Here is a 27,625-nt window from a genome sequence, read left to right on the forward strand (position 1 = left end):
TGTGTGTGTGTGTGTGTGTGTGTGTGTGTGTGTGTGTGTGTGTGTGTGTGTGTGTGTGTGTGTGTGTGTGTGTATATGTGTGTGTGTGTGTTTGTGTGTGTGTATGTGTGTGTGTGTGTGTGTGGGGGATGACGATAATACCCTGAAGAGAGAAAAGAGAGAGAGAGAGAGAGAGAGAGAAGAAACAAGTAGCCAATCACAGCACACTACAACACAACTCCCTGACCAATCACAGACCAGCTCACCTGCCTCGACACACCTGAGGGTAATCTGAGTTAACCTGACTAATTATCGTTTCCCCAGGTAAACTATATAAAGCCTGGAGGTGATTGGCTGAGGTAATACCGTGGCGTAGGAGCAATAAACATCCATTAGTTATGTCAGTAGAGGCGGGTATATGGCTAACAAGAGCGACAAAATATTTCAGCTGAATACATTGAAAGATAAAATATTCAGAACAATGGGTTTTAATACGACAACAACAACAACAATGACAATTTTATGCAAACAACAAACTCCACAATGATATATATTTTTTGTTATTATGCCAATATAACAACGCACGCGCGCACACACACACAAAAAGGCGGAATTTCATTGGTTCTTAAAATTATAAATACTGATTGGCTGTAAAATACTGGAGGGAAAGATAGAGCATTTCATTGGTTAAAACTTTCGAGTTCTATCTCCTGATTGGGTACTATTTATTGGCTGGAAAATGACAGCATCTGATTGGTTATAACTTTTCAATTTCATTTTTTGTATTGGCTGGAATTTGGTTTCAACTGATTCTTTCAATTTCCATCACGACTTCTGTTAAAATTTCATTCCTCGACTTGTATAAAATTACGTCCCACTCTTCCTTCAAATAACAAAAAAATCTTCAAAGTTTTCATTCATATCTAACGTAACTTCTAAATGGCGTCAACATCTCTTCAAAATTTCGCGTAAAACTTTAAAAAATTTCAAAACAAAAGTTCTTTCAAAATTTCCTTCATTCATCACTGCTTTCAAATCTTTCCTATTGGTTTATGAATGAAGTTTGGGGTAGGGTGTCAAAGGGGTGTCAAAGGGGGTAGGGTGTCAAGGGGTGTCAAAGGGGGTAGGGTGTCAAGGGTGGGGTAGGGTGTCAGGGTGTGTCAAAGGGGGTAGGTGTCAAGGGGTGTGTCAGGGGGGGTGTCAAAGGGGTAGGGTGTCAAAGGGACGTCAAAGGGTAGGGTGTTAGGGTGTCAAAGGGGATAGGGTGTCAAGGGGTGTCAAGGGGTTAGGTGTCACAATAAGACCAACCACACACACACACACACACACACACACAACACACACACACACACACACACACACACACACAAACGTACATAGACTAATATTGTAACCACGGCCTCGCTCATGCTGTAAGCTCATTGGACGACTCAACAAGCATCTTAAAGGTGATTGGTCGAAACTCTGACGGTGTTGCCACTACGCATGGTGCAGTGGTGCCGCTTCTACACGGTCCTGTACCCTACCTGTACCGTACCTATGACCCATTTAACTAGGTAGGTAGACAGTTAAGTAGGTAGTCAAATGTGTTTCTCCGTCAGTCAGTCAGTCAGTCAGTCAATTAGTGAGCAGCTGTCTGACATCACTGATTCATGTTCCTTTAGTGTGAGGGATTAGGTTAGGTTAGGTCAGGTTAGGTCAGGTTAGGGCTTTAGAGAATCAAATTATATCCATTCTCATTTTCTCCCCATCACTCCAACACACCCTCCATCACTCCAACACTCCCTCCATCACTCCAACACTCCCTCCATCACTCCAACACTCTCCATCACTCCAACACTCCCTCCATCATCCCAACACTCCCTCCATCACTCCAACACTCCCTCCATCACTCCCCATTACCTCCAACACTTCCATCACAACGAGCATGAGTGATTAGTGATGCGTTTAAGATGACAGAAATCATTGGACGGGTGATGACAGACAGACAGACAGACAGGTGGGGAGAGAGAGAGAGAGAGAGAGAGAGAGAGAGTTAGTTTTGTGGCCTCGTAAACACTTTTAGCATCCGGGGCCTTTGTGTGTGTGTGTGTGTGTGTGTGTGTGTGTGTGTGTGTGTGTTTACGTTTGACAAGTGTACTCTGTGTACACGTAACAATGCTTGCGTGTGTGTACGTTTGATAAGTGTATCCTGTGCACATATGAGTGTGTGTGTACGTATGATTAACCATGTATCCTGTGTATACATGACAATATGTGTGTGTACGTTAGATGGGCGTATCCCGTGTACATAGGATAGTAACCTAACCTAACCTAGTAGTGAGGCTCAATGATTGGCTAATTCAAAATGGACTTCAATAACGTTTCTGGCACTCAGGAAGAGCCCCTAGACCAATCAGGTGCAAGAACCCGACGTAGAAGGCCCAGGATTGGCTCGTTTAAACCCTACATCACACTTTACAAATCTTAGACCAATCAGGTAAGAACCGACGTAGAAGGCCCAGGATTGGCTCGTTTAAACCCTACATCACACTTTACAAATCCGACCAATCGGTGCAAGAACCCGACGTGAAGGCCCAGTGCTGTTAACCCTCATCACACTTACAAATCTTTGACCAATCAGGTGCAAGAACCCGACGAAGGCGGATTGGCCTAAACCCTACATCACACTTTACAAATCCTTAGACCAATCAGGTGCAAGAACCCGACGTAGAAGGCCCAGGATTGGCTCGTTTAAACCCTACATCACACTTACAAATCCTTAGACCAATCAGGTGCAAGAACCCGACGTAGAAGGCCCAGGATTGGCTCGTTTAAACCCTACATCACACTTTACAAATCCTTAGACCAATCAGGTGCAAGAACCCGACGTAGAAGGCCTAGGATTGGCTCGTTTAAACCCTCTAAACCACGGCCATTACCTCGTTAAATGTAACAGAGACCGGTAGTGACGTAGTTGAGATAAGACCTTCCTCTTGTCTTCCTTCACCCTCTTTACTCCCTCTCCTCCCTCTCTCTTCCTTAGTCTCCTCTTATCCCTTCCTCTCTCTCCCTCCCTCTTCCTCTCCACCCTCTCTTCCTCTCTTCCTTCCCTTTATATTTGTATTTACATTAATATAATCGATAACTCAGTAAACTAAACAGAAATAACACGATAATTATACCAACTAAATTATATAGATTAAATATTACACCTCTGATTTACATATAATTTACGATCTTATTTAAGTAATCATTTAAAACCTTGAATTATGACAAAGAGAGAGAGAGAGAGAGAGAGAGAGAGAGAGAGAGAGAGAAGAGAGAGAGACAGAGAGAGAGACTTACCTCTCAACCAAGGCAACAAACTAAATCTCTCTCTCTCTCCTAACAGATACAAACAATGCCCACGACCCGGTACCCTGGCGAGGTCAATATCAAGTGACCTGTACCCCACGCCCCTCCCCCCTACCCTCCCCTCCCCTACCCCTTCCTCTCCTCTCCTCCCCCTCCACCCAACACAAAACTATGTACACCAATCAATAGACACCTGAGCCGATCACCTGTACTGCCTGAGAGCTGCAGTGTGTGTGTGTGTGTGTGTGTGAGTGTGGTGTGTGTGAGTGTCTGTGTGTGTGTGTGTGTGTGTGTGTCATGCCGGTCACCAAGCGCTTATTGTTTACGCTCTTGTTTGCTCACAGTGGCAAACAATCACATCCCAGGGTAGAGGGAGGGGAAAATAATGATGAAAACTAACAATAAAATGATTTATACATTAGTCAGCACCATATTTAATTTTTCACTCGGCACCATATTTAATTTTTCACAAATACATAATACCTCAAATATACGTATCTATGTGGTGTAAGATAAATTAGTAATTATATATTAACCTTTAGTGCTTTTAAAAATACAAAATAAACTAAAATTAACTAGACAAAAGAAGTTAAATTTGATGGTATGTAATGGATGGCGGTACTTGGCATATCCTCTCCCGTAAAGTTGCTAATTGTCACCATAAACCAGATTATATAATTATTATTTTCATTTTATAATTAGACTTTAAACAATTCTACGTTATAAAAAAAAATAAATAACTTTAATAAAATCTACTATATAATACATACTATATAATACTACTATAATACTTTGAAAACATTAATAAAATCCACTATGTAATACGTAACTTACATTCAAAATATAATTACGGTTTATGTTTTGTTGTTGTGAGGAGACGTAGTGGAATATAAAAATTAAGACATTATTAAATATTAACTTAGGATGATGATGAAATTATAATGACGAAAATGATAATGACAACAATGATGATGATAATGACCGTCGATAATAATACAATAATGATAATGCAACAATGATGATGATAATGACCGTCGATAATAATACAATAATGATAATAACAACAATGATAATGATGATGATGACCGTCGATAATAATACAATAATGATAATGACAACAATGATGATGATGATGATAATGACCGTCGATAATAATACAATAATGATAATAACAACAATGATAATGATGATGATGACCGTCGATAATAATACAATAATGATAATAACAACAATGATGATGATGATAGTCGATATATAATATAATAATGACAACAATGATGATGATGATAATGACCGTCGATAATAAACAATAATAATATAACAACTTGATGATAATGACCGTCGATAATAATACAATAATGATAATGACAACAATGATGATGATGATGATGTGATAATAATACAATAATATAAACAACAATGATGATGATGATAATGACCGTCGATAATAATACAATAATGATAATAACAACAATGATGATGATGATGATAATGACCGTCGATAATAATACAATAATGATAATGACAACAATGATAATAATGACAATGATCTTACCAGAGCAAAGCATGGTAGGTAGATGTTGTGGAGGCACTGTAGACCTCCGACCACACCATCACCACAAGACATTCTCTAATGGGGGGGTGTGTGGTAGAAGAGGGGTGGTAGAGAGGTGTGGTAGAGAGAGAGAGAGAGAGAGAGAGGTTGAATAGAAAAGGAAGCGAAGAGGAGGAGGAAGAGTAGGAGAAGACAAGGAAGAAAGGAGAGAATGAAACAAGAAGGAGAAGGAATAAGAGAGGAGAGACAAGAAGAAAGGAGACAATGAAATAAGAGCAGAAAGACGAAGATAAAGGAGACGAAAATAGAAATATATAAAGACGAAAAGAGAGAAAGAAACAACAGAATAAATTAGTAGATGGAGAAAATAAGAGAGAGAGAGAGAGAGGCCACAAAAGCCGTACGAAAAGAAGGATTAAGGAACAGACAATAAACCAGAGAGAGACATAAACACCAAGACATGGAAGAAAAAAAAAGAATAAATAAGAGAAGTATAAACAAATAACAATAACTAATAATATACAACACAGGACATAAAAAACACGAATGGGGAATGAAGAAATAGATAAATTAAAGTAGAAAAGGAAAAAATAAAATTACGAATAAAGGGAATGAGATAAAATGGAATAAAGATTAAGAATTAGGAAAAAATACGATAATTGAGAAGAGAGATAATTTGAAAGGATTAGACTTAACGAAAGGTAAAAACAGCTGAAAATTGATAAGAGGAATAGAAAAAAGAAGAAACAACAGAATTAATGAGAATGAGAGAAAAATAATAAAACAAATGAATTTGAAGCAGAATAAGATTAATTACGAAGAGGAATTAAACAAGAGAGATAAATAGACTTGAAAGAAAACGTAATAAAGGAAGTAGACGAGACAAAAATAGGATTACGAAAGAGAATTAAGAGAAGAAGATACAAAGACAGACTAAAAGAGGAACAAGGAAAAGACAACGAGAGAAGGAAGAGGATGATGATGATGATGGTAGCGAATGAAGGGCATAGGAGGCAGGGCGATGATAGTGGAGATAACGAATGGAGGAAGAGATGTGGGAATAATCGGTTTTTACCCCGTTCTTCATTCTTCACGTCCGATTTTTTCCAGATTTCGTCCGATTTTCCCAGATTTTCGTCCGATTTTTCCGGGAAATTGTGTCAGATTTTAAAAATTCTTCTCAACACTGTAATATGTCTCGCCGGGTTGTTCACCACCATAACATATATTTCCGTCAGATTTATCAACTGGCAGATTTTTTCAGTCAATATTTTTCTCTCTTAGGACTTACAGCAAATCTGTTTTGTGTCAGGATTTCAGATTTTACTCATTATTCAAATTTCTTTAACACACATCCATAAAAATAATATTAAGATTTCCTTCACCAGATTTCTTATCACATTCAGATTTCGATATTCATTTGATTATTCACGTATTTCAACACAGATTTCTTTAACCATCAGATTCCTCAACACACAGATTTCATTAACCAACACAATTCAACACACACAGATTTCGTTAAACATAAAATTAATCCAGATTTCACACAATACATATTTTCTCAAAAACCTTTACCAGATTATTTCAGATTAATCCGATGTTTCCCAGCCAGAAGATCGAGTCAGATTTCTATTTTCTAATCGGTTTCAAATCCTTTAATCTGTATTTTCTCTTATTCTCTTTCGTTTCCACATTTATTCATTTTATCGTATTTAATTTTTTTTACATTATTTTTTTACTGAAATGTTTATATAAAATTTTTTGTTATTGTCGGTTTTTTTAAATATTTTTGTTTCGTATGTAAATTCGTTAAAGAACATACATACATACATACATACATACATACATACTGTACATACATACATGCATATATAATACAATACATTTCAACACACACACAACACACACACACACACACACACACACACACACACACACACACACACGTTACTATTGCTAAGCACCAATATTTTTTACCTAAAACCTCTTAAGCATATGTAAATATCTGTGACCTTTGACCTTGTGTTGTGACCCTGACCTGTAAATATCTGTGTGACCTTGAGTCGTGACCTTGACCTGCTGCTTCTATAACTCAGTAAGGGAATGAAAATCGAGTTAATGTGAAGAATACGGGTTATTGAAGGAAGGAAGGAAGGAAGGAAGGAAAGGAAGAAAGAAAGGAAGGAAGGAAGGAAGGAAGGAAGGAAGGAAGAGGAAGGCAGGGAAGGAGGAAGGAAGGAAGGAAGGAAGGAAGGAAGGAAGGAAGGAAGGGAAGGAAGGAAGGAAGGAAGGAAGGGGAAGGAAGGAAGGCCCAATAATACTTCAAGTCTTCAATAAATTTATGAAAGACAAATGTGGGTTCTTCCTCCTTCCCTCCTTTATCTTCCTTCTCTTCCTTCTGTCTCTCCTCTCCTTCTCTTCTCCTCTCTTCTCCTTCTCTTTCCCTTCTTCTCCTCCATCTCGTCCCTATATCTTTCTTCTTTTCCCTCCTCCCTCCTCCTCTTCTCTCTCCCCTCCTCCCTCCTTCACAACACTTCACCTTTATAATATTATTAGATCTGTGGTCTCATATCACAACGGGAGAGAGAGAAGAGAGAGAGAGAGAGAGAGAGAGAGAGAGGAACACTTGAGGTTCATTACAAAACAAACACAATCTTTTATCATGCCCTTCCCCTCCTCCCCCACTCCTTTTCCTTCCTTCCTCTCTCCCCTCTTTATTTCCTCTCCATTCCTCCTTACCCCTCTCTCTCTCTCCTTTCCCCATTCCTTCCTCTTCTTCTCAGACCTCCCATCCTTCCCCCACCTCCTCCCCACTTCCCTCCCCTCACCCCCGCCTCCCACGCCCCAATCCCAGATTTAAAATATTAGGAGTGAAGCGCTGATTAGGTCCTTCTGGCTCCAGTCTGGAACCCTAATATCACAAGCTGCGCGTTTCACCTCTCCTCTCCCTCTCACTTCTCTCCCTCTCACACTCTCCTCTCTCTCTCTCTCCTCTCACTATCTCTCTCTCACCTCTCCTCTCCTCCTCTCTCTCTCTCACCTCTCACCCCCTCCCCCTCCCCACCCCTCTCCTCTCCCTTCCACCTCTACCCTCTCCCTCCCTCCTCTCTCTCCCCACCCCTCTCCTCCCCTCTCCCTCTCCCCTCTCTCCCTCTCCCCCCCTCACCTCTTCCCCCTTCCTCTCCCACCCCCTCTCCCCCTCTCTCTCCCCCCCTCCCCTCCCCCCCTCTCACCTCCCCTCTCACTCCACCCTCTCCCCCTCCCCCCTCACCTCTCTCCCTCACCTCTCTCCCCTCCTCTCTCCCCACCTCCCCACCTCACCCCTCTCCCCCCTCCACCCCTCTCTCTCTCCCCTCACCTCTCTACCCCCTCCACCCCTCTCCCTCTCACCTCCCTCCTCACTCTCCCGGAAGAATCCAATATATCGTCTTACACTGATGCCTGTCATAGTAGTTAAGGAAATTTTATCTTTCTCTCTATCTCATTCTGTCTATCTGTCTCTTTTTGTCTGTGTCTGTCTGTCTGTCTGTCTGTCTGTCTGTCTCTCTTTATGTCTGTCTGTATCTCTGTCTCCTGTCTGTCTGTCTCCCTGTCTGTCTGTCTCTCCCTGTCTGTCTGTCTCTCTGTCTCCTGTCTGTCTCGTCTGTCTGTCTCCCTGTCTCCCTGTCTGTCTGTCTCTCTGTCTCCCTGTCTCTCCTGTCTCTCCCTGTCTGTCTCCTGTCTGTCTGTCTCTCTGTCTCCCTGTCTCTGTCTGTCTCTCTGTCTGTCTCTCTGTCTCCTGTCTCCTGTCTGTCTCCCTGTCTGTCTCCCTGTCTGTCTGTCTCTCCTGTCTCCCTGTCTCCCTGTCTGTCTCCCTGTCTGTCTGTCTCTCTGTCTCCCTGTCTCCCTGTCTCCCTGTCCTGTCTCCTGTCTGTCTGTCTCTCTGTCTCCTGTCTCCTGTGTCTGTCTCTGTGTGTCTCTGTCTGTCTGTCTCCTGTCTGTCCTGTCTCCCTGTCTGTCTGTGTCTCTGTCTGTCTGTCCCTGTCTGTCTGCTCTCCCTGTCTGTCTGTCTCCCTGTCTGTCTGTCTCCCCTGTCTGTCTCCCTGTCTGTCTGTCTCCCTGTCTGTCTCCTGTCTCTGTCTGTCTGTCTCTCCTGTCTGTCTGTCTCCCTGTCTGTCTGTCTCTCCCTGTCTGTCTGTCTCCCTGTCTGTCTGTCTCCCTGTCTGTCTGTCTCCCTGTCTCTGTCCCTGTCTGTCTGTGTCTCCCTGTCTGTCTGTCTCCTGTCTGCCTGTCTCCCTGTCTGTCTGTCTCTCTGTCTGTCTCCCTGTCTGTCTGTCTCTCTGTCTGTCTCCCTGTCTGTCTGTCTGTCTGTCTCTGTCTAGTCATGGTTGTCAAATATATTTTTATATCTACTTAAAACCACCTGGGGGGAGGAGGGAGGAGGGGAGGGGAGGAGGGAAGGGGAGGGGAGGGGAGGAGGGAGAGGAGGAGGAGAGGGGAGGAGAAGGGAGAGGAGGTGGAGGAGGGAGGAGGAAAAAGAGGAGAGGATGAGAGGAAGGAAAGAAGAAAGACAGGAAGGAGGAGGGAGGAAGGAAAGAAGGAAGGAACAGAGGAGGAAGGAAGAAGGAAGGAAGGAAGGAAGGAAGGAAGGAAGGAAGGAGGATGATAGATGCTTAAAATCCATAACAAGACGACTCGCTCTCCCTCGTGTTGGTAATCAGCTGGAGTCAGGGGGTGAGGGAGTGAGGAGGAGGTGAGGGGGTGAGGGGAGGAAGGGGAGAGGAGAGGAAAAGTTGCCAGGTTGTCGTTTCTGCTCAATTAGTGTGCGTGCGTGCGTGCGTGTGTGTGTGTGTGTGTGTGTGTGTGTGTGTTTATCTGTTTTTCTATCAATCTATATTTATCATTTTTATTTCATCTTCCTCTCACCCTCCTCTCATCCCTCTCCTCTCCCATCCTCCCTCCTCTCCCATCCCCTCTCCTCCTCTCATCCTCTCCTCCTCTCATCCCTCTCCTCCTCTCATCCTCTCCTCCTCCTCCATCCCACTCCCTCCTCTCCCATCCACTCCCTCTCATCCCACTCTCCTCTCTCCCATCCTCTCCTCCTCTCATCCCTCCTCCTCTCCCATCCCCTCTCCTCCTCTCCCTCCCTCCTCCTCTCCCATCCCTCTCCTCCTCTCCCATCCTCTCCTCCTCCCATCCCTCTCTCCTCTCCCCTCCCTCCCTCCCTTCCTCTCCTCCCATCCCACTCTCCTCCTCTCCATCCTCTCCTCTCATCCCTCTCCTCCTCTCCCTCCTCTCCTCTCCCATCCCCTCCCTCTCTCATCCCTCCCTCCTCTCCCATCCCACTCTCTCCCTCTCCCCATCCCTCTCCCCTCCTCTCCCATCCCTCTCCTCTCCATCCCCTCTCCTCCTCTCCCATCCCCTCTCCCCTCCTCTCATCCCTCTCCTCCTCTCCCCATCCCCTCCTCCTCTCCCATCCCCACTCCTCCTCTCCTCCCTCTCTCCTCTCATCCCCTCTCCTCCTCTCCCATCCCCTCTCCTCCCCTCTCCCTCCCCCTCTCCCTCCTCTCCCATCCCTCTCCTCCCTCTCCCTCCCTCCTCTCCCATCCCCTCTCTCCTCTCATCCCCCACTCTCCCCTCCTCTCATCCCCTCTCCTCCTCCCATCCCCTCTCCCTCTCCCCATCCCACTCCCTCCTCCTCTCCCATCCTCCCTCTCATCCCTCTCCCTCTCCCATCCTCTCCTCCCCATCCCTCTCCTCCTCTCCCTCCCACTCTCCTCCTCTCCTCCCCCTCTCCCTCCTCTCCCCTCCCCTCTCCCTCCTCCCTCCCTCTCCTCCTCCATCCCCTCTCCTCCTCTCCCCATCCCCTCTCCTCCTCTCCTCCCTCTCTCCTCTCCCCATCCCCTCTCCCCTCCTCTCTCCCTCCTCTCATCCCCTCTCCTCCCCTCTCACATCCCCTCTCCCCTCCTCTCCCATCCCTCTCCCTCCCTCTCCCATCCCTCTCTCCTCTCCCTCCCTCTCCTCTCTCCCACATCCCCCCTCTCTCCCTCCCATCCCTCCCTCTCTCATCCCTCTCCCTCCTCTCACATCCCCTCTCTCCTCTCCCCTCTCCTCTCATCCCTCTCCCTCTCCATCCCCTCTCCTCCTCTCCCATCCCCTCTCCTCCTCTCCCCTCCCTCTCCCTCCTCTCCCACTCCCTCTCCCTCCTCTCCCATCCCTCTCCCTCTATCCCACTCCCTCCTCTCATCCTCTCTCTTCAGTATCATGGGTAATTAACAAGTCGGCAGTAGCAGCGGTAACATGTTCAATTCCCATTCCCATTCCAACTAAAGCCCATACCTGTGTCTACCTCTAACTATAATTCATTCCCTCCCCCCTTGGAATGTTGGGAATGGACACCTGGAATTATATCAACCAACCTCACTGGATTAGTGCCAATGCAAATTTGGTATTATGCTGGAAAAACTGGAATGATGCCAACAGAAGCTTGAAATTGAGCAAAACTAAAGTTGGTATTATGCTGACAACTTAGAATGATGCCAACATATCCTTGGAATGGCACCAATAACAGCTACCTAGAATAGTGCCAACACGTAATAAGGCACCAATATCGACCCCTAGAATGATGCCACAATAAAGCAACCTGATTTATTGTCACCATCACCCTCATTGAAATGGCACCATCACAAACTTGGAATTGTGCCAAATCAAACCAGGAATAGTTCCAATAACCGCCTGGAATGTTGCTATCATCAATCCCCTTGGAATGGTGCCACCACAAATCTGGAATACTGTTTACCTTTAGAGAAGGAAAACCTATGTATGGTGCCAATATCGAACGGGAATGAAGACCGCCTGGTAACAAGTCATGATAAAGATGAAGTGACACCAACTGGAATACTGCAACCTCAAACCTGGAATAGTGCTTAAGTCAACCCCCTGGAATGGTGCCAACAAGCTGGAATTATACCATTAAAAAGTTGGAACTGCACGTTAATGAACCCCTGCAATGGTAATAGCACAAACTTGGAATGGTGCCATAATCAACCTCCCTGGAATGATGCCAACGTCAACACCACCCCTCTCCCCCCTGGAATACTGCCAAAATGTTCAGGAATGGGAATCTCGCTAGACCGGAAATTTAAGGTGTCTTTCGGAAATAATGGGAATGCAAAGGAACATTTTAGGAACAGTGCCGCTCTTGATACCCAAGACGGTGGCACAATGGAGGAGGAAGAGTGTCAACCTCGATGCACTAACTAGTCTTCCACATCACCTGGTTAGACACCCCAGCACATCACCGAATTAGACACCCCAGCTTATATCACCTGAATGAACCCTTATATCACCTGAAGATTAGACACCCAGCTTATATCACCTGAAGATTAGACACCCCCAGCTTATATCACCTGAAGATTAGACACCCCAGCTTATATCACCTGAAGATTAGACACCCCACATACAATTGCACAGCTTATATCACCTGAGGATTAGACACCCCAGCTTATATCACCTGAAGTTAGACACTTATCGATTCACCATATCACCTGAGATTAGGCACCCCTATCACCTGAAGATTAGACACCCCAGCTTATATCACCAAGTTAGACACCCCAGCTTATATCACCTGAAGATTAGACACCCCCAGCTTATATCCTGAAGTTAGACACCAGCTTATATCACGGGATTAGACACTGGCTTATATCACCTGAAGATTAGACACCCCAGCTTATATCACAAGATTAGACACCCCAGCTTATATCACCTGAAGATTAGGCACACAGCTTATATCACCTGGTTAGACACCAGCTTATATCACCTGAGATTAGACACCCCAGCTTATATCACCTGAGGATTAGACACCCAGCTTATATCACCTGAAGATTAGACACCCAGCTCTATCACCTGAAATTAGACTAACTTATATCACCTGAAGATTAGACACCAGCTTATATCACCTGAAGATTAGACACCCCCAGCTTATATCACCTGAGGATTAGACACCCCAGCTTATATCACCTGATTCACAATTGACACTGCTTATATCACCGAAGATTAGACACTGCTTATATCACCTGAAGATTAGACACCCCCAGCTATATCACCTGAAGATTAGACACCCCAGCTTATATCACCTGAAGATTAGACAACCCTGCTTATATCACCTGAAGATTAGACACCCACTTATATCACCTGAAGATTAGACACCCCCAGCTTATATCACCTGAGATTAGACACCCCAGCTATATCACCTGAGATAGACACACCCCAGCTTATATCACCTGAAGATTAGACACCAGCTATATCACCTGAAGATAGGACACCCCAGCTTATATACAGATTTGACACCCCAGCTTAATCACCTGAGATTAGACACCCCCAGCTTATATCACCTGAAGATTAGACACCCCAGCTTATATCACCTGAAGATTAGACACCTCAGCTTATATCAACTTGAGATTAGCACCCCCAGCTTATATCACCTGAAGATTAGACACCCCAGCTTATATCACCTGAAGATTAACCCCAGCATCATTAGAGACACACTTTCAGCTTATATCACCTGAAGATTAGACACCCCAGCTTATATCACCTGAAGAAGCCCTCAGCTATCACTGAAGATTAGACACCCCAGCTTATATCACCTGAAGATTAGACACCCCCAGCTTATATCACCGAAGATTAGACACCCCAGCTTATATCACCTGAAGATACACCCCCAGCTTATATCACCTGAAGATTAGAACCCCAGCTTATACCTGAAGACAGACACCAGCTTATATCACCTGAAGATAGACACCCCAGCTATATCACCTGAGGATAGACACCAGCTTATATCACCTGAGGAAGAGACACCCCAGCTTATATCACCTGAAGATTAGACACCCCCAGCTTATATCACCTGAAGATTAGACACCCCAGCTTATATCACCTGAGGATTACACCCCAGCTTATATCACCGAAGATACACACAGCTTATATCACCTGAAGATAGACACCCAGCTTATATCACCGAAGATTAGACACCCACACACCTGAGATAGACAATATAACTTGAGACACCCCAGCTTATATCACCTGAAGATTGGACACACCCCCAGCTATATCACCTGAAGATTAGACACCCCCAGCTTATATCACCTGAAGATTAGACACCCCAGCTTATATCACCTGAAGATAGACACCCCAGCTATATCACCTGAAGATTAGACACCCCAGCTTATATCACCTGAAGATAGACACCCCAGCTATATCACCTGAAGATTGGACACCCCAGCTTATACCCAGGATTAGACACCCCAGCTATATCACCTAAGATAGACACCACTATCACTGAGAGACACCCCAGCTATATCACCTGAAGATTAGACACTCCAGCTTATATCACCTGAGATTAGACACACCCCAGCTTATATCACCTGAAGATTAGACACCCCAGCTATATCACCTGGATTAGACACCCCAGCTTATATCACCTGAAGATTACACCCCGCCAATCACCTGAAGATTAGACACCCCAGCTTATATCACCTGAAGATTAGACACCCCAGCTTATATCACCTGAAGATTAGACACCCCAGCTTATATCACCTGAAGATTAGACACCCCAGCTTATATCACCTGAAGATTAGACACCCCAGCTTATATCACCTGAAGATTAGACACCCCAGCTTATATCACCTGAAGATTAGACACCCCAGCTTATATCACCGAAGATTAGACACCTGAAGATTAGCACCCCAGCTTATATCACCTGAAGATTAGACACCCAGCTTATATCACCGAAGATTAGACACCCCAGCTTATATCACCTGAAGATGACACCCTAGCTTATATCACCTGAAGATTAACCCCAGCTTATATCACCTGAAGATTAGACACACCCCAGCTTATATCACCTGAAGATTAGACACCCCAGCTATATCACCTGAGGATTAGACACCCCAGCTTATATCACCTGAAGATTAGACACCCCAGCTATATCACCTGAAGATTAGACACCCCAGCTTATATCACCTGAAGATTAGACACCTCAGCTTATATCACCTGAAGATTAGACACCCAGCTTATATCACCTGAGATTAGACACCCAGCTTATATCACCTGAAGATTAGCACCCCCAGCTTATATCACCTGAAGATTAGACACCCCAGCTTATATCACCTGAAGATTAGACACACCCCAGTTATATCACCTGAAGATTAGACACCCCACTATCACCTGAGATTAGACACCCCAGCTTATAACACCTGAGGATAGACACCCCAGCTATATCACCTGAGATAGACACCCATTATATCACCTGAGGACACACCCCAGCTTATATCACCTGAAGATTAGACACCCCAGCTTATATCACCTGAAGATTAGACACCCAGCTTATATCACCTGAAGATTAGACACCCCAGCTTATATCACCTGAAGATTAGACACCCCAGCTTATATCACCTGAAGATTAGACAAATTTCAGCTTATATCACCTGAAGATTAGACACCCCCAGCTTATATCACCTGAAGATTGGACACCTCAGCATATCACCTGAGGATAGACACCCCAGCTTATATCACCTGAAGATTAGACACCGCTTATATCACCTGAAGATTAGACACCAGCTTATATCACCTGAAGATAGACACCCCAGCTTATATCACCTGAGGATAACACCCCAGCTTATATCACCTGAAGATTAGACACCCAGCTTATATCACCTGAAGATTAGACACCCCCAGCTTATATCACCTGAAGATTGGACACCCCAGCTTACATCACCTGAAGATTACACACCCCAGCTATATCACCTGAAGATTAGACACCCCCAGCTTATATCACCTGAAGATTAGACACCCCCAGCTTATATCACCTGAAGATTAGACACCCCCAGCTTATATCACCTGAAGATTAGACACCCCCAGCTTATATCACCTGAGGATTAGACAAAAGAAAAAAGGAAAGAAAAAAGAAAAAAAATCAAGAAAAATCAAGAAAAAAAAGGAAAGTAAAGAAAGAAAAATCAAGAAAGATAAAAGAAAAAAGGAAATAAAAAATAAAAAATCAAGAAACAAAGAAAAAAGGAAAATAAAGAAAGAAAAATCAAGAAAAAATCAAAAATAAAAAGAAAAAATCAAGAAAAAAGACAATGATGATAAGAAAAAATCAACCAAATCATCACACTGTTTACAAAGGCAGACAGTTGGATGGTGGACTACATGGGATCGAACCAGTGAACCTTAGGACGGGAGGTGATTGCAGTATCCACTCAGCCACCAGACCATATGATTAATTTATTCGATATTATTCAGAATTTATCCCCTAAAAGTAAACCAATTAAACCTAACTCGAATTATGGTAAGTTAAACCAGTGGGGATAAAACCAGTTAGTTCCATTGGATTAAACCAGAGTTCCATTGGATTAAACCTGACTTACATCGGATTAAACCAGACTTGTATAAGAGTAAACCATAATTACATTGGATTAAACCAGAGATCCATTGGATTAAACCTGACTTACATCGGATTAAACCAGACTTGCTTAAGATTAAACCATAATTACATTGGATTAAACCAGAGTTCCATTGGATTAAACCTGACTTACATCGGATTAAACCAGTCTTACATCGAAGTTTAAACCCTGAGTCAGCTAAACCAGTGCAAATAAAACCACAAAACCATTGGTACATCGGAATAAAGAATAAACCACGAATAACATAAACCACATAAACCAAGAGGGATAATTCTCAACATGGATCAAATTAAACCGGTCATTAATAAACCACTGACATAAGAAATTTAAGCCTCCAATTAGAGAGAATACGGTTAAACCATCGTTAAACCCACAGAGTAAAAAAAAACATTAAACCCAAGTTAAAATCCCATTTAATCCCGCAGACGAGTTAAACCACCAGATATAGTAAACAAAAACCATTAAACCCCGAGATATTAGTTAAACTCCAAAACCCCATGAGTTATAAACCTTAAGTAAACCCGCAATTAAACCCCAGGTGAACTTCAATTAAACCTCAGGTACACCACACGAATTAAACCACAAGTTAAACCTCAAACCACAAGGTAAACCCCTATAAGTTAAACCTCAAACCACAAGGTAAACCCCTATAAGTTTAACCTCAAACCACAAGGTAAACCCCTATAAGTTAAACCACAAACCACAAGGTAAACCCCTATAAGTTAAACCACAAACCACAAGGTAAACCCCTATAAGTTAAACCTCAAACCACAAGGTAAACCCCTATAAGTTAAACCTCAAACCACCAGTTAAACCACCAGGTAAACCAATTCTCAACACCGGGGCAAACTGGCCACTTTAAAATCACTTCAGTCTGGCATACTGAGGCGTAACCTGCAGCAGTTTAAAGGGAGACAGCCCAGGTGAGGGAGAGGTGAGGGGGTGAGGGAGGGAGGGGTGAGGGAGGGTGTGAGGGAGGAGGGGGTGGGGAGGGGAGGGAGGGGGTGAGGGAGGGGAGGGAGGGGGTGAGGGAGGAGTGGGAGGGTGAGGAGGTGAGGGAGGTGTGGGAGGAGGTGAAGGAGAGGTGTGAAGGAGAAAGAGGAGGTATGAGAGAGAGCGAGAGGTCTGGAAAGGTGAGGGAGGTGTGTGAGAGGCCAGGAGGTGTGAGAGGCCGGGAGAGGTGTGAGGCCGGGAAGAGAGAGAGGGAGAAAGAGGATGGGAGAAGGGAAGATGGATGTGATAGAGGAGAGAGACAGAGAATATTTAATGCCATTTTTATACACATTAAATTAACATATTATTATTTCTTACCATAAGTCACGAAAAGAATAATAATAATACTACGAGCCTTTAGGAATCCCAACCCAAGTCATGTCAGGTCAAAAATAAACATTTACTGTTCTTGTTGAATATGACGTGACGCTTGGCACTTTATTGCCCCTAATAGGATGTGAGATTCAGTTTGATCCCACACAAGAGAAGGCCACTCAGTAGGGATTATTAAAACCCATAACAGAAGGCCACTAAGTAGGAATTATTACCACAATTCATAACAGGTCACCTCGTTCAACACTTTATGAGGTCATTTCTAGGGTCAAATTTGCTAGGTGTTGGTTGTGGTACACGTGAGTGTGTGTGTGTGTGTGTGTGTGTGTGTGTGTGTGTGTGTGTGTGTGTGTGTGTGTGTGTGTGTGGCACCACTGACATGATCTATGCTGCCCACCAAATACAGGAAAAGTGCAGAGAACAGCGTCGTGACCTGTACATGGCCTTCATCGACCTAACCAAGGCCTTCGACTCGGTCAACAGGGAAGCCCACTGGTGGACCCTCAGCCGTTTTAGCTGCTCACCAAAATTCATCGCCATTGTGAGGCAACTCCACGATGGCATGAACGGCAGTGTCCTGCACAATGGCATCCAGTCTGAGTTCTTCCCCATCCAAACAGGGGTTAAACAAGGGTGTGTACTGGCACCAACTCTCTTTTCCATTTTCTTGGCTGCCTTCCTTACTCGTGCCAGTGCAAATTTAGCCAGCGGGGTGGACATCGAGTACCGGATGAAGGGTCTTTTCAACATAAGACGACTCCAGGCAGGAACAAAGGTGTCGGCAGCTTCCATTACTGAACTTCAGTATGCAAACGACCTCACCCTTGTCGCTCACACTGAACGCGACCTACAGGAGATCCTGAACACTTACACAGATGCGTATGCACACTTCGGCTTTGAGGAGAATGTAAGTAAGACTCAGATTCTCTTTCAGCCTGCCCCTGGTTCAGCCACACCTCCACCATCATCCAGCTTAACGGTACTACCCTCTCTAATGTTACCCACTTTCGGCTCCCACCTGTCCACCACCGCGGACATCGATGAAGAGATTCAACATTGGATCAGATGTGCATCTCAAGCCTTTGGCAGACTCCGTACCAGTGTCTTCAGCTGTAGGGAGCTGAAATTATCTACAAAGTTACACGTATATCGAGCAGTGGTCCTCCCCACCCTGCTATATGGCAGCGAGACCTGGGTCACATACAGGAGCCACCTCAAGACACTTGAAAACTTTCACCAACGTAGTCTATGTTCCATCTTCCGAGTTCGCTGGGAAGACAAGAGAACAAATGCCAGTATTCTTGCTGACACCAACTGTTGGAGCATCGAGGCTACCATTATCCATGAACAACTACGTTGGACTGGCCATGTTACCCGTATGGACGACAGCAGACTGCCAAAGCAGCTACTTTACAGTCACCTGACGAATAGTAAACGTAACGCCGGCCGGCAACTGAAGAGGTATAATGATAGTCTTAAGAGAAACCTGAAAAAGTGCCAATTTGACTCCCTCACCTGGGAGACAATTACTCCACACCGTAACGCTTGGAGGAGCACCATACAAGAAGGTGTCAATACTTTCCAGTTAGCCCGACTGAATACCGAGGCAGACAAGCGCCAACACCGGAAAGACGCTGCCGCCGCCCCTCCTGCACTAGATGTAGCCCTCCACATGTGCAACATCTGTGAACGACCCTGCCGGTCCCGTATCGGCCTCTTTAGTCACCTCAGAACTCACCAACCAAGGTGACATCCTTAATAACTCATATCATTGTATCATAGCTGGATGATCGTCATAATCGATTCCGAGTGACAGCAAAGTAGTAGTAGTAGTAGTGTGTGTGTGTGTGTGTGTGTGTGTGTGTGTGTGTGTGTGTGTAGCTAGACATGTTGGGTTCGTTGAAACTTAGTGAGCCTTTTGTTGTTGTTTTCGTATCGTAGTGTAATAGTCTCTCTTGATGAGCCTTTCTGGGAGTCTTTTGCTCCTGTCGAATAATAATGCACCCTGAGTGGCCTACTGGAGTAATTATGCGCAGGTAGGGCCCTCTCAGGTAATCCAACACCCTAAGTGCTCTTGTTCCACTATGCTCTGTGAGTGGTGTTGGTCTACCTGTATACATTTAATGGTTTTTAATGATCGTTTATGTTTAAGAAATATTTAAAAAATTTATTTAACTCCTTAAGATTATTTCCAGTGTTATGGTGTAATGTGTGTGTGTGTGTGTGTGTGTGTGTGTGTGTGTGTGTGTGTGTGTGTGTGTGTGTGTGTAGATACATTAACAGTAATTCTCTAGGGCCAATAATTACAGGTGTTAGGTCAACCTTTAAGATGACCCGACCAAAATAATTCACCTGGGTTGGGTCACCTGTATCTTGGTCAGCTCAGGTGAATTATTGTGCCTTGTGGAGACGGTCACACAGACATGACAACAGTGATACACACACACACACACACACACACACAGACATCCCACCCACCTTGTTAGCTTAGGTTACGTTAGCTTAGGTTAAGATGGCTTAAGATTGGACCTTCTGGGACTGGGGCCTATTTATACTAGGGCCTATCACAACTGGGGCCTATCACAACTGGGAAAATCTCACAACTGGGCCTATCACAGCTGGGCCTATCACAGCTGGGCCCTATCTCTGACTGGGGCCTGTCCACAGCTGGGCCCTGTCTCAGGCACAGGGCCTATCACAACTGGGGCCTATCTCGACTGGGGCATATCATCAGTGAGGTCTATTAGCACTGGGGCCTATTACTACTAGGGCCTATCTCGACTGGGGTCTACTAGCACGTGGCTTTACTAGGACTGAGTCAGCCCCTGGTGGAGGACTGAAGGTATCACGAGGGTAAACAAGGGGTCAACTTAGGTAGGCGAGTCACACAGCCACTCAGTATGGATGAAAGAATCACCCCACTCATTGTGCTTAACGCTGGGGCCACTCAGTATGCATATGAGAACGGGACCACTCACTGTGCATAAATATATCATTTTCCATAAAAGAACAGGTTCACTCACTGTGTAAAAGACTGGGCCACTCACTGTGCATTAAAGACCAGGCCTACACAAACAAATTTGGGCCACTCATTGGGCATAAGAGAGAGGAGCCACTCAATATGCATAAAATAAAGCTACTCACATTATACACAGGACCAGTTACGACAACTCGAGGTTTACAAAATGGCGGCTGGTAATAATACTCCTGGAAAAACGTATAAAATTAAGCTTATTCACTAGAACATGACGTCATCTGGTTACCTGGCGGTGAAACACTAAAACTAGGAGAGGTTGAGGAAGCAAAGTCTCCCATACGCAGGAGGGTTCACAGCGAGAGGTTTACAAGATGGCGGCGTCTAGGGCTAAGTTGGCCACTCACTATGCATAACACGCAAAAGCCCACTCAGAGTGCATAAGACACAGAAGCCCACTCAGTGTGCACAACTAGAGGCCACTGAACGAGCGCAACGTTTGAGGGCAACCAATCAGTATCCAAGATCGTAGGATCATAAGAGAAGAACCACCGAGTGTCCATAAACAAAGCCCATATATGCTTCAAGGGCCACTAAGTATGCATGAACAAAAAGGGGCCACTCAGTATGCATAAACAAAAAGAAGCCACTCAGTATGCATAAACAAAAAGGGGCCACTCAGTATGCATAAACAAAAAGGGGCCACTCAGTATGCATAAACAAAAAGAAGCCACTCAGTATGCATAAACAAAAAGGGGCCACTAAGTATGCATGAACAAAAAGGGGCCACTCAGTATGCATAAACAAAAAGGGGCCACTCAGTATGCATAAACAAAAAGGGGCCACTCAGTATGCATAAACAAAAAGGGGCCACTCAGTATGCATAAACAAAAAGAAGCCACTCAGTATGCATAAACAAAAAGGGGCCACTCAGTATGCATAAACAAAAAGGGGCCACTCAGTATGCATAAACAAAAAGGGGCCACTCAGTATGCATAAGCAAAAAAAGAACTACTCACTATTCAGAAGCTTAAAGGCCACTTAATACGCACGAGTTTAAAGACACCAGATAATATTAATGGGCCACTCAGTATGCCTATAACTGAAGGGGCCAGTCAGTATGCATATGTGAGTGGGCCAACAGAGGCACAATAGGAAGCCATTAAATATGCACACTAAAGGGGATCACTCAGTAGCCACACCTCCTGAAGGCCACACAACACATATACCACCAGAGGCCACTCAGTATGCATAAACTGAAGAGGGCAACTGGGTACATGTCTGAAGGGCCACTCAGTAAGCATATTCCTGACGGGACCACTGAGCACACATATAACCAATCAATATGAATGGACCTGAAGGGGCCACTCAGTATGAATGGACCTGAAGGGGCCACTCAGTATGAATGGACCTGAAGGGGCCACTCAGTATGAATGGACCTGAAGGGGCCACTCAATAAGCATTTGGTTGATGTAACCACTCAGTATGTATAATAAGAAACACCCACTTGGAGTGTATATCTCAGTGGTCCACAGGGCAAATTTATCAGATGGCCACTCAGAGCATATCAAAGGGCCACTCAGAGAGCATATCAAAGGGCCACCCAGAGAGCATATCAGAGAAGGTGAGCATCTACCTTAAGAACGAGAGCGTGAACGGGTACCTAAAGGGGCCCGGCCACCCAACACAGCTCACTCAAAAGTGTACACCCGGTATACCACTCAGCGAGCATACCTGACAGGGCCACTCAGCGAGCATACCTGACAGGGCCACTCAGCGAGCAGAACCGGTTGTAAGAGAAGACTGGTATATGCTGATCAGGTGACGTCATCAAACACTAACACGCCTGGGACAGCAACTTGCATTTCTCTTGTGCCCGAATGTGTTAAATCTTGACCTGTACTAGATTGTTGACAAAAAAATATATATGTGTAATTAAGGGTGAAAAAAATACGTACAAAAATAGCATTGTTTTGTGTTGAGTGAAGGTATCTAGTTAAGGTAGAGTCTCAGTGTTAATTTTGTCTCCTAACTGCTAAGTGAAGGTATCTAGTTAAGGTAGAGTCTCAGTGTTAATTTTGTCTCCTAACTGGTGCTAAGTGAAGGTGTCTAGTTAAGGTAGAGTCTCAGTGACCTCCCCCCATCTCTCTCTCCCTTCATCCCTCCCTTCCATACCCCTCTACTCTTTCTCCCCTTACTCACCCCCTCCCCTTCCATTTACTCCCTCCCTTTCCACTTCCCTCCACTCCCCTCCCAGACATGATCCACACCTGGCAGCCTCACGTGACCGTCACGCTTGACTCCCTTCTTCACCACACACTCCCTCCCTCCCTCCCTCACCACACACTCCCTACCCCTCCCTCACCCCCAACCTCTCCCCTCTCTCCACCCCACCCCTCTCTCCCCTCTCATTCCACACACACAACCATGCTACACATTGTATTTTAACCAAGTACCGACAACACACACACACAAAGACCTATTCTCAGACACCAGACCCATTCATATCTCCCCCACCCACCCATCCTAACCCCACCCAGTCTCCTACCCACTTACATCCAAGCCCACCCACCCATCCTAACCCCACCCACTTACATCCAAGCCCACCCACCTATCCAATCCAAGCCCACCCACCTATCCAATCCACCCACCCAATCATAACACCACGACACGAATAAAACTGGTTTAATTCAACACTAATGACAACTGATTGGATGGACGGACAGACAGACAGACAGACAGACAGACAGAGATAGATAGATAGAATAAAAGAGAAAAGACAGACTAATAGACAGTAATAGGGTTAAATTGATTCTCTGTCTATATGTCTGTCTCCCCGTCTAGGCTGACCACGCATGACAGACAGACAGACAGACAGCGACTGTTCCATACACCACAAGGGGGGTAATAACTAGCCGTTTTTTTCCCAGGCTAACCACTTAACCACACACACACACAGACAGAAGTACACATAGCTACATACATACACGGAAGTACACACAATTAAGTACATACACAGACAAGTACACATGCATAAAAATACATACATACTTACATAAAAGTTCACCTACATACATACACGGAAATACACACATACATACACTACTTCACATACGATATAGGATTATTGGATGTTTAAGCGACCAACCCACAAGTGATCGCATCCACACTTCAGTTTAGGTTAGGTTAGGTTAGGTTAGGTTAGGTTAGGTTAGGTTTGGTTAGGTTAGGTTAAGTTAGGATAATTTATGGGTAAATTTATATGTATTGATAAGATGAAATTTTATCCAATTAAAAATAAAAAAAATAAATGGATTGTTATGGATAAATTGGGTAAAAAAGATTAAATTATCCTATAAATTAAAAATATTATAGAACAAATTGGATAAAAAAAAAAAAAAAATTATTAAAAATTAAAATAAAATATCCTTATTATCGAAATTTATTCCCCTTAAAAAAATATTAATTTGTAGATAACGAAAAAAAAATTAAAAATAAATAAATGAATAAATTGAGTAAAAAAAATATATAAATAAAATTAGACCCCGAAAATTTTACCTAAAAAAAAAAATCCCTATCAACGTCGTTTTTGTAAATCCTAAAAAAAAAAAATCCGGATTAGTCTGGATAGTAAGAATATTGATCCAAAAAAATTAATACTTTTTCACATACTTTCGCGAGTAATTTCCAAACGATCTTGAAATCCTTAATACTTTCCTGTAATATAAAAGTTATATAATTTTTACATGGTATTTACATCGATACGAAAATTATTTATACTTTCAAGTTATTAATAAAACATATATACTTTCACTTATTATTTACATATACCTAAAACCTTATGTACTTTCTAATTCAATAAAAGTTTATATACTTTCGAGCGCCAGACAGAGACGAGAAGACAGATGAAACGAGAGACTAACAGAAACGGATAAAGACAGATAGACACAAAGCGGAACTTCGACCAGTCATTATTAACCGGGTATATATCCGGCCAGAGAGAGAGAGAGAGAGAGAGAATAAAATACAATAACTGGCAATTCGCAACACCCACAGCCTTTGATACTGACAGACAGACAGACAGACAGACAGACAGATAAAGCAGAGTACATGTATACACACATTTCCTCTCTCCCATACACACACACACACATACACTCACCTTGACATGCAATAACACACACACAGCCCGCATCCCCCCCCTCCCTTAATACAATATTCAATGTCACCTTAAAGTTTATTACACTGCGCCACACACTGACACACTGACACACATGCACGCTGACACATGCACACACATTGACACATGCACACACACACTGACACATGCACACACACTGACACGCACACACACTGACACATGCACACACAGACACACGCACACACACTGACACACGCACACACACTGACACATGCACACACAGACACACGCACACACATTGACACACGCACACACACTGACACACGCACACACACTGACACACACTTCTGTTTCTAACAATTGTTTATTTGAGTCACATTCACAGAACTGCTTGGGGTGTGTGTGTACCTAAGAGAGAGAGAGAGAGAGAGAGAGAGAGAGAGAGAGAGAGAGAGAGAGAGAGAGAGAGAGAGAGATATCTTAGCACATTCTCTCTTCACTTGGGCAGTGCGGTATTCACTCATCCCCCCTCTCACAGCAGCAGCGGTGGGGGTAGGTGTGGGGAAGTGGGTGAGGGAAGGGGAGAGGTCAGAGGTGGTGAGGGTGACAGGAGGGAAGAAAGGGTGAAGGAGGGTGTGGGGAGGGAGGACAGCTCCCCCACCGCATCACACAGCTCAATACTGTCAGTAGCTTGCCTGAGTTGCCCCCACAGTACTCCCACACCACCACAGGAAACAGTACTCCCACACACCACCACAGAGATCTCACACCACCACAGGAAACAGTACTCACACCACCACAGGAAACAGTACTCCCACACCACCACAGGAAACAACGCCCACACCACCACGAGCAGTACTCACCACCACAGGAACGTACTCCACACCACAGGAAACAGTATCCACACCACCACAGAACAATACTCCACACCACCACAGGAGCAATTCTCACACCACCACGAAACAGTGCTCCACACCACCACCAGGAAACAGTGCTCACCACCACAGGAAACAGTACTCACACCCACAGGAAACAGCACTCCCACACCACCACAGGAAACAGTACTCCCCACACCACGAAACAGTACTCCCACACCACCACAGAGAACAGTACTCACACCCACCACAGAAACAGTACTCCCACACCACCACAGGAAACAGTACTCACACCACCACAGGAAACAGCCCCACACCACCACCAGGAACGGTACTCCACAGGAAACAGTGCTCCCCACACCACCACAGGAAACAGTACTCACACCACCACAGGAAACAGTGCTCCCCACACCACCACAGGAAACAGTACTCCCACACCACCACAGAAACAGTACTCACACCACCACAGAACAGTACTCCCACACCAGGAAACAGTACTCACACCACCACAGGAACAGTACTCACAGGAAACAGTATTCCCACACCACAGAACAGTACTCCCACACCACAGGAAACAGTACTCCCACACCACCACAGGAAACAGTACTCCCCACACCACCACAGAAACAGTACTCCCACCACAAAACAAACACTCCCACACCACCACAGGAAACAGCACTCCCACACCACCACAGGAAACAGTACTCCCACACCACCACAGGAAACAGTACTCCCACACCACCACAGGAAACAGTACTCCCACACCACCACAGGATTCCCACAACAGCTGGACTTCACAGCATAGTACATTATTATTATTATTATTTTATTATTATTATTAGATTATTTAATTTTCTTCTTTCAATATTTTTTTTCCCAGGATGGTCAAGGTCATCTGGCCAGCTTTAATTTACACGATATATATTTTTGGCTTTTTTTTTTACGCCCATTTACACATTTAGATCCGTTAGCGTCATTTACAAAGTCGTTTACCAACACACGTAAATCTGGTAGAAGTTATTTACAAAGGTGTCATGGAGTATTTTACAAGTAACTTTTAAGATTCATTTACAATTGTGTAACTAGTATCATTTACAATCGTAGAATTGAGTGATTTACAAGGTCATTTACAAGATCACGTGTAGGTGTTTTGATAATTTACAAGGTCACTCCTATGAAAATGTAAAAAAAAAATACAAAAATATTTAAAACTTTCCATTAGTCAAATTTACAAAGTCATAAATGTACTAAAATCATTTACAAGGTCACTTACAATGGTGTACTTGAATCATTTACAGAGGCACATATTCTTGAGTCTTCAGGGCTCATTTACAACTGAACCAAAAGAATATTTACAATTTACAGCATATTCTGATTTACAGAGGTCATGTCAGACAGTATAAGGTTGTTTACAAATGTGCATCCTGGGGTTGTAAATGTTAGGGTTTTTCAAGGTCACTACTTATTTACAGCTCTTGGTTCATTTACAAGGTTTTACCAATCTTATCCAACGGTAGTTATTTACACAGGGACGCATCTTGTAAATCTAGCAGTGAACACTTTTTTTTTACAATGTCATCACAACAGGATCTTTTACAAATCACTCCGTAGGTCATTTACAACGCCACGACCTCTTGATTTGAATCGTGAAATATATTTTTTACAAAGTCACATACAGTACACGTCGTTTACATATTTTTTTTACAATTGTACTTTAAGAAACTCATTCCTAACGTCACTCGAGGTTCATTTACATCATAACCATTCCCTCAATTTACAACACTAGAACGGATTCATTTTACACCACACAAACTCATTTACAAGCCCCCTGCCTAACCACTCATTTACAAGCTCACGCCGGCACTTATTTACAAAGCCACGATCGTGTAATTTACAGAGGCGTTAGAGAAGGACACAAGGACCCCTCTCGTATCCTTGAGAGTCCTACAACACACACCGATACGCCTAAGTAGGTGAAGGAGGGAGCGCGGCGAGACA

At 44.1% G+C, this 27,625-nt stretch overlaps 1 protein-coding gene across 17 annotated transcripts in view; it reads right to left on the minus strand.

The window, feature by feature from the left end:
- The window catches only part of LOC121853307, a 213,670-nt gene that overhangs the window by 115,566 nt on the left and 70,479 nt on the right, over positions 1-27,625 (minus strand). The window contains exon 1 of one of the 17 annotated variants that reach the window (XM_042347336.1): positions 4,871-4,965. The exons of the other annotated variants lie outside the window; for them this stretch is intronic. Coding sequence (XP_042203270.1) covers positions 4,871-4,942 — 72 coding nt within the window. The 5' untranslated portion in view covers positions 4,943-4,965. Of the gene's footprint in view, positions 1-4,870; positions 4,966-27,625 lie in introns of those variants that run through there. 17 annotated transcript variants of the gene reach the window in all.

This window comes from Homarus americanus, unplaced genomic scaffold (genome assembly GCF_018991925.1).
Source record: "Homarus americanus isolate GMGI-L3 unplaced genomic scaffold, GMGI_Hamer_2.0 scaffold44383, whole genome shotgun sequence".
In the NCBI taxonomy this organism is placed as follows: Eukaryota; Metazoa; Arthropoda; class Malacostraca; order Decapoda; family Nephropidae; genus Homarus; species Homarus americanus.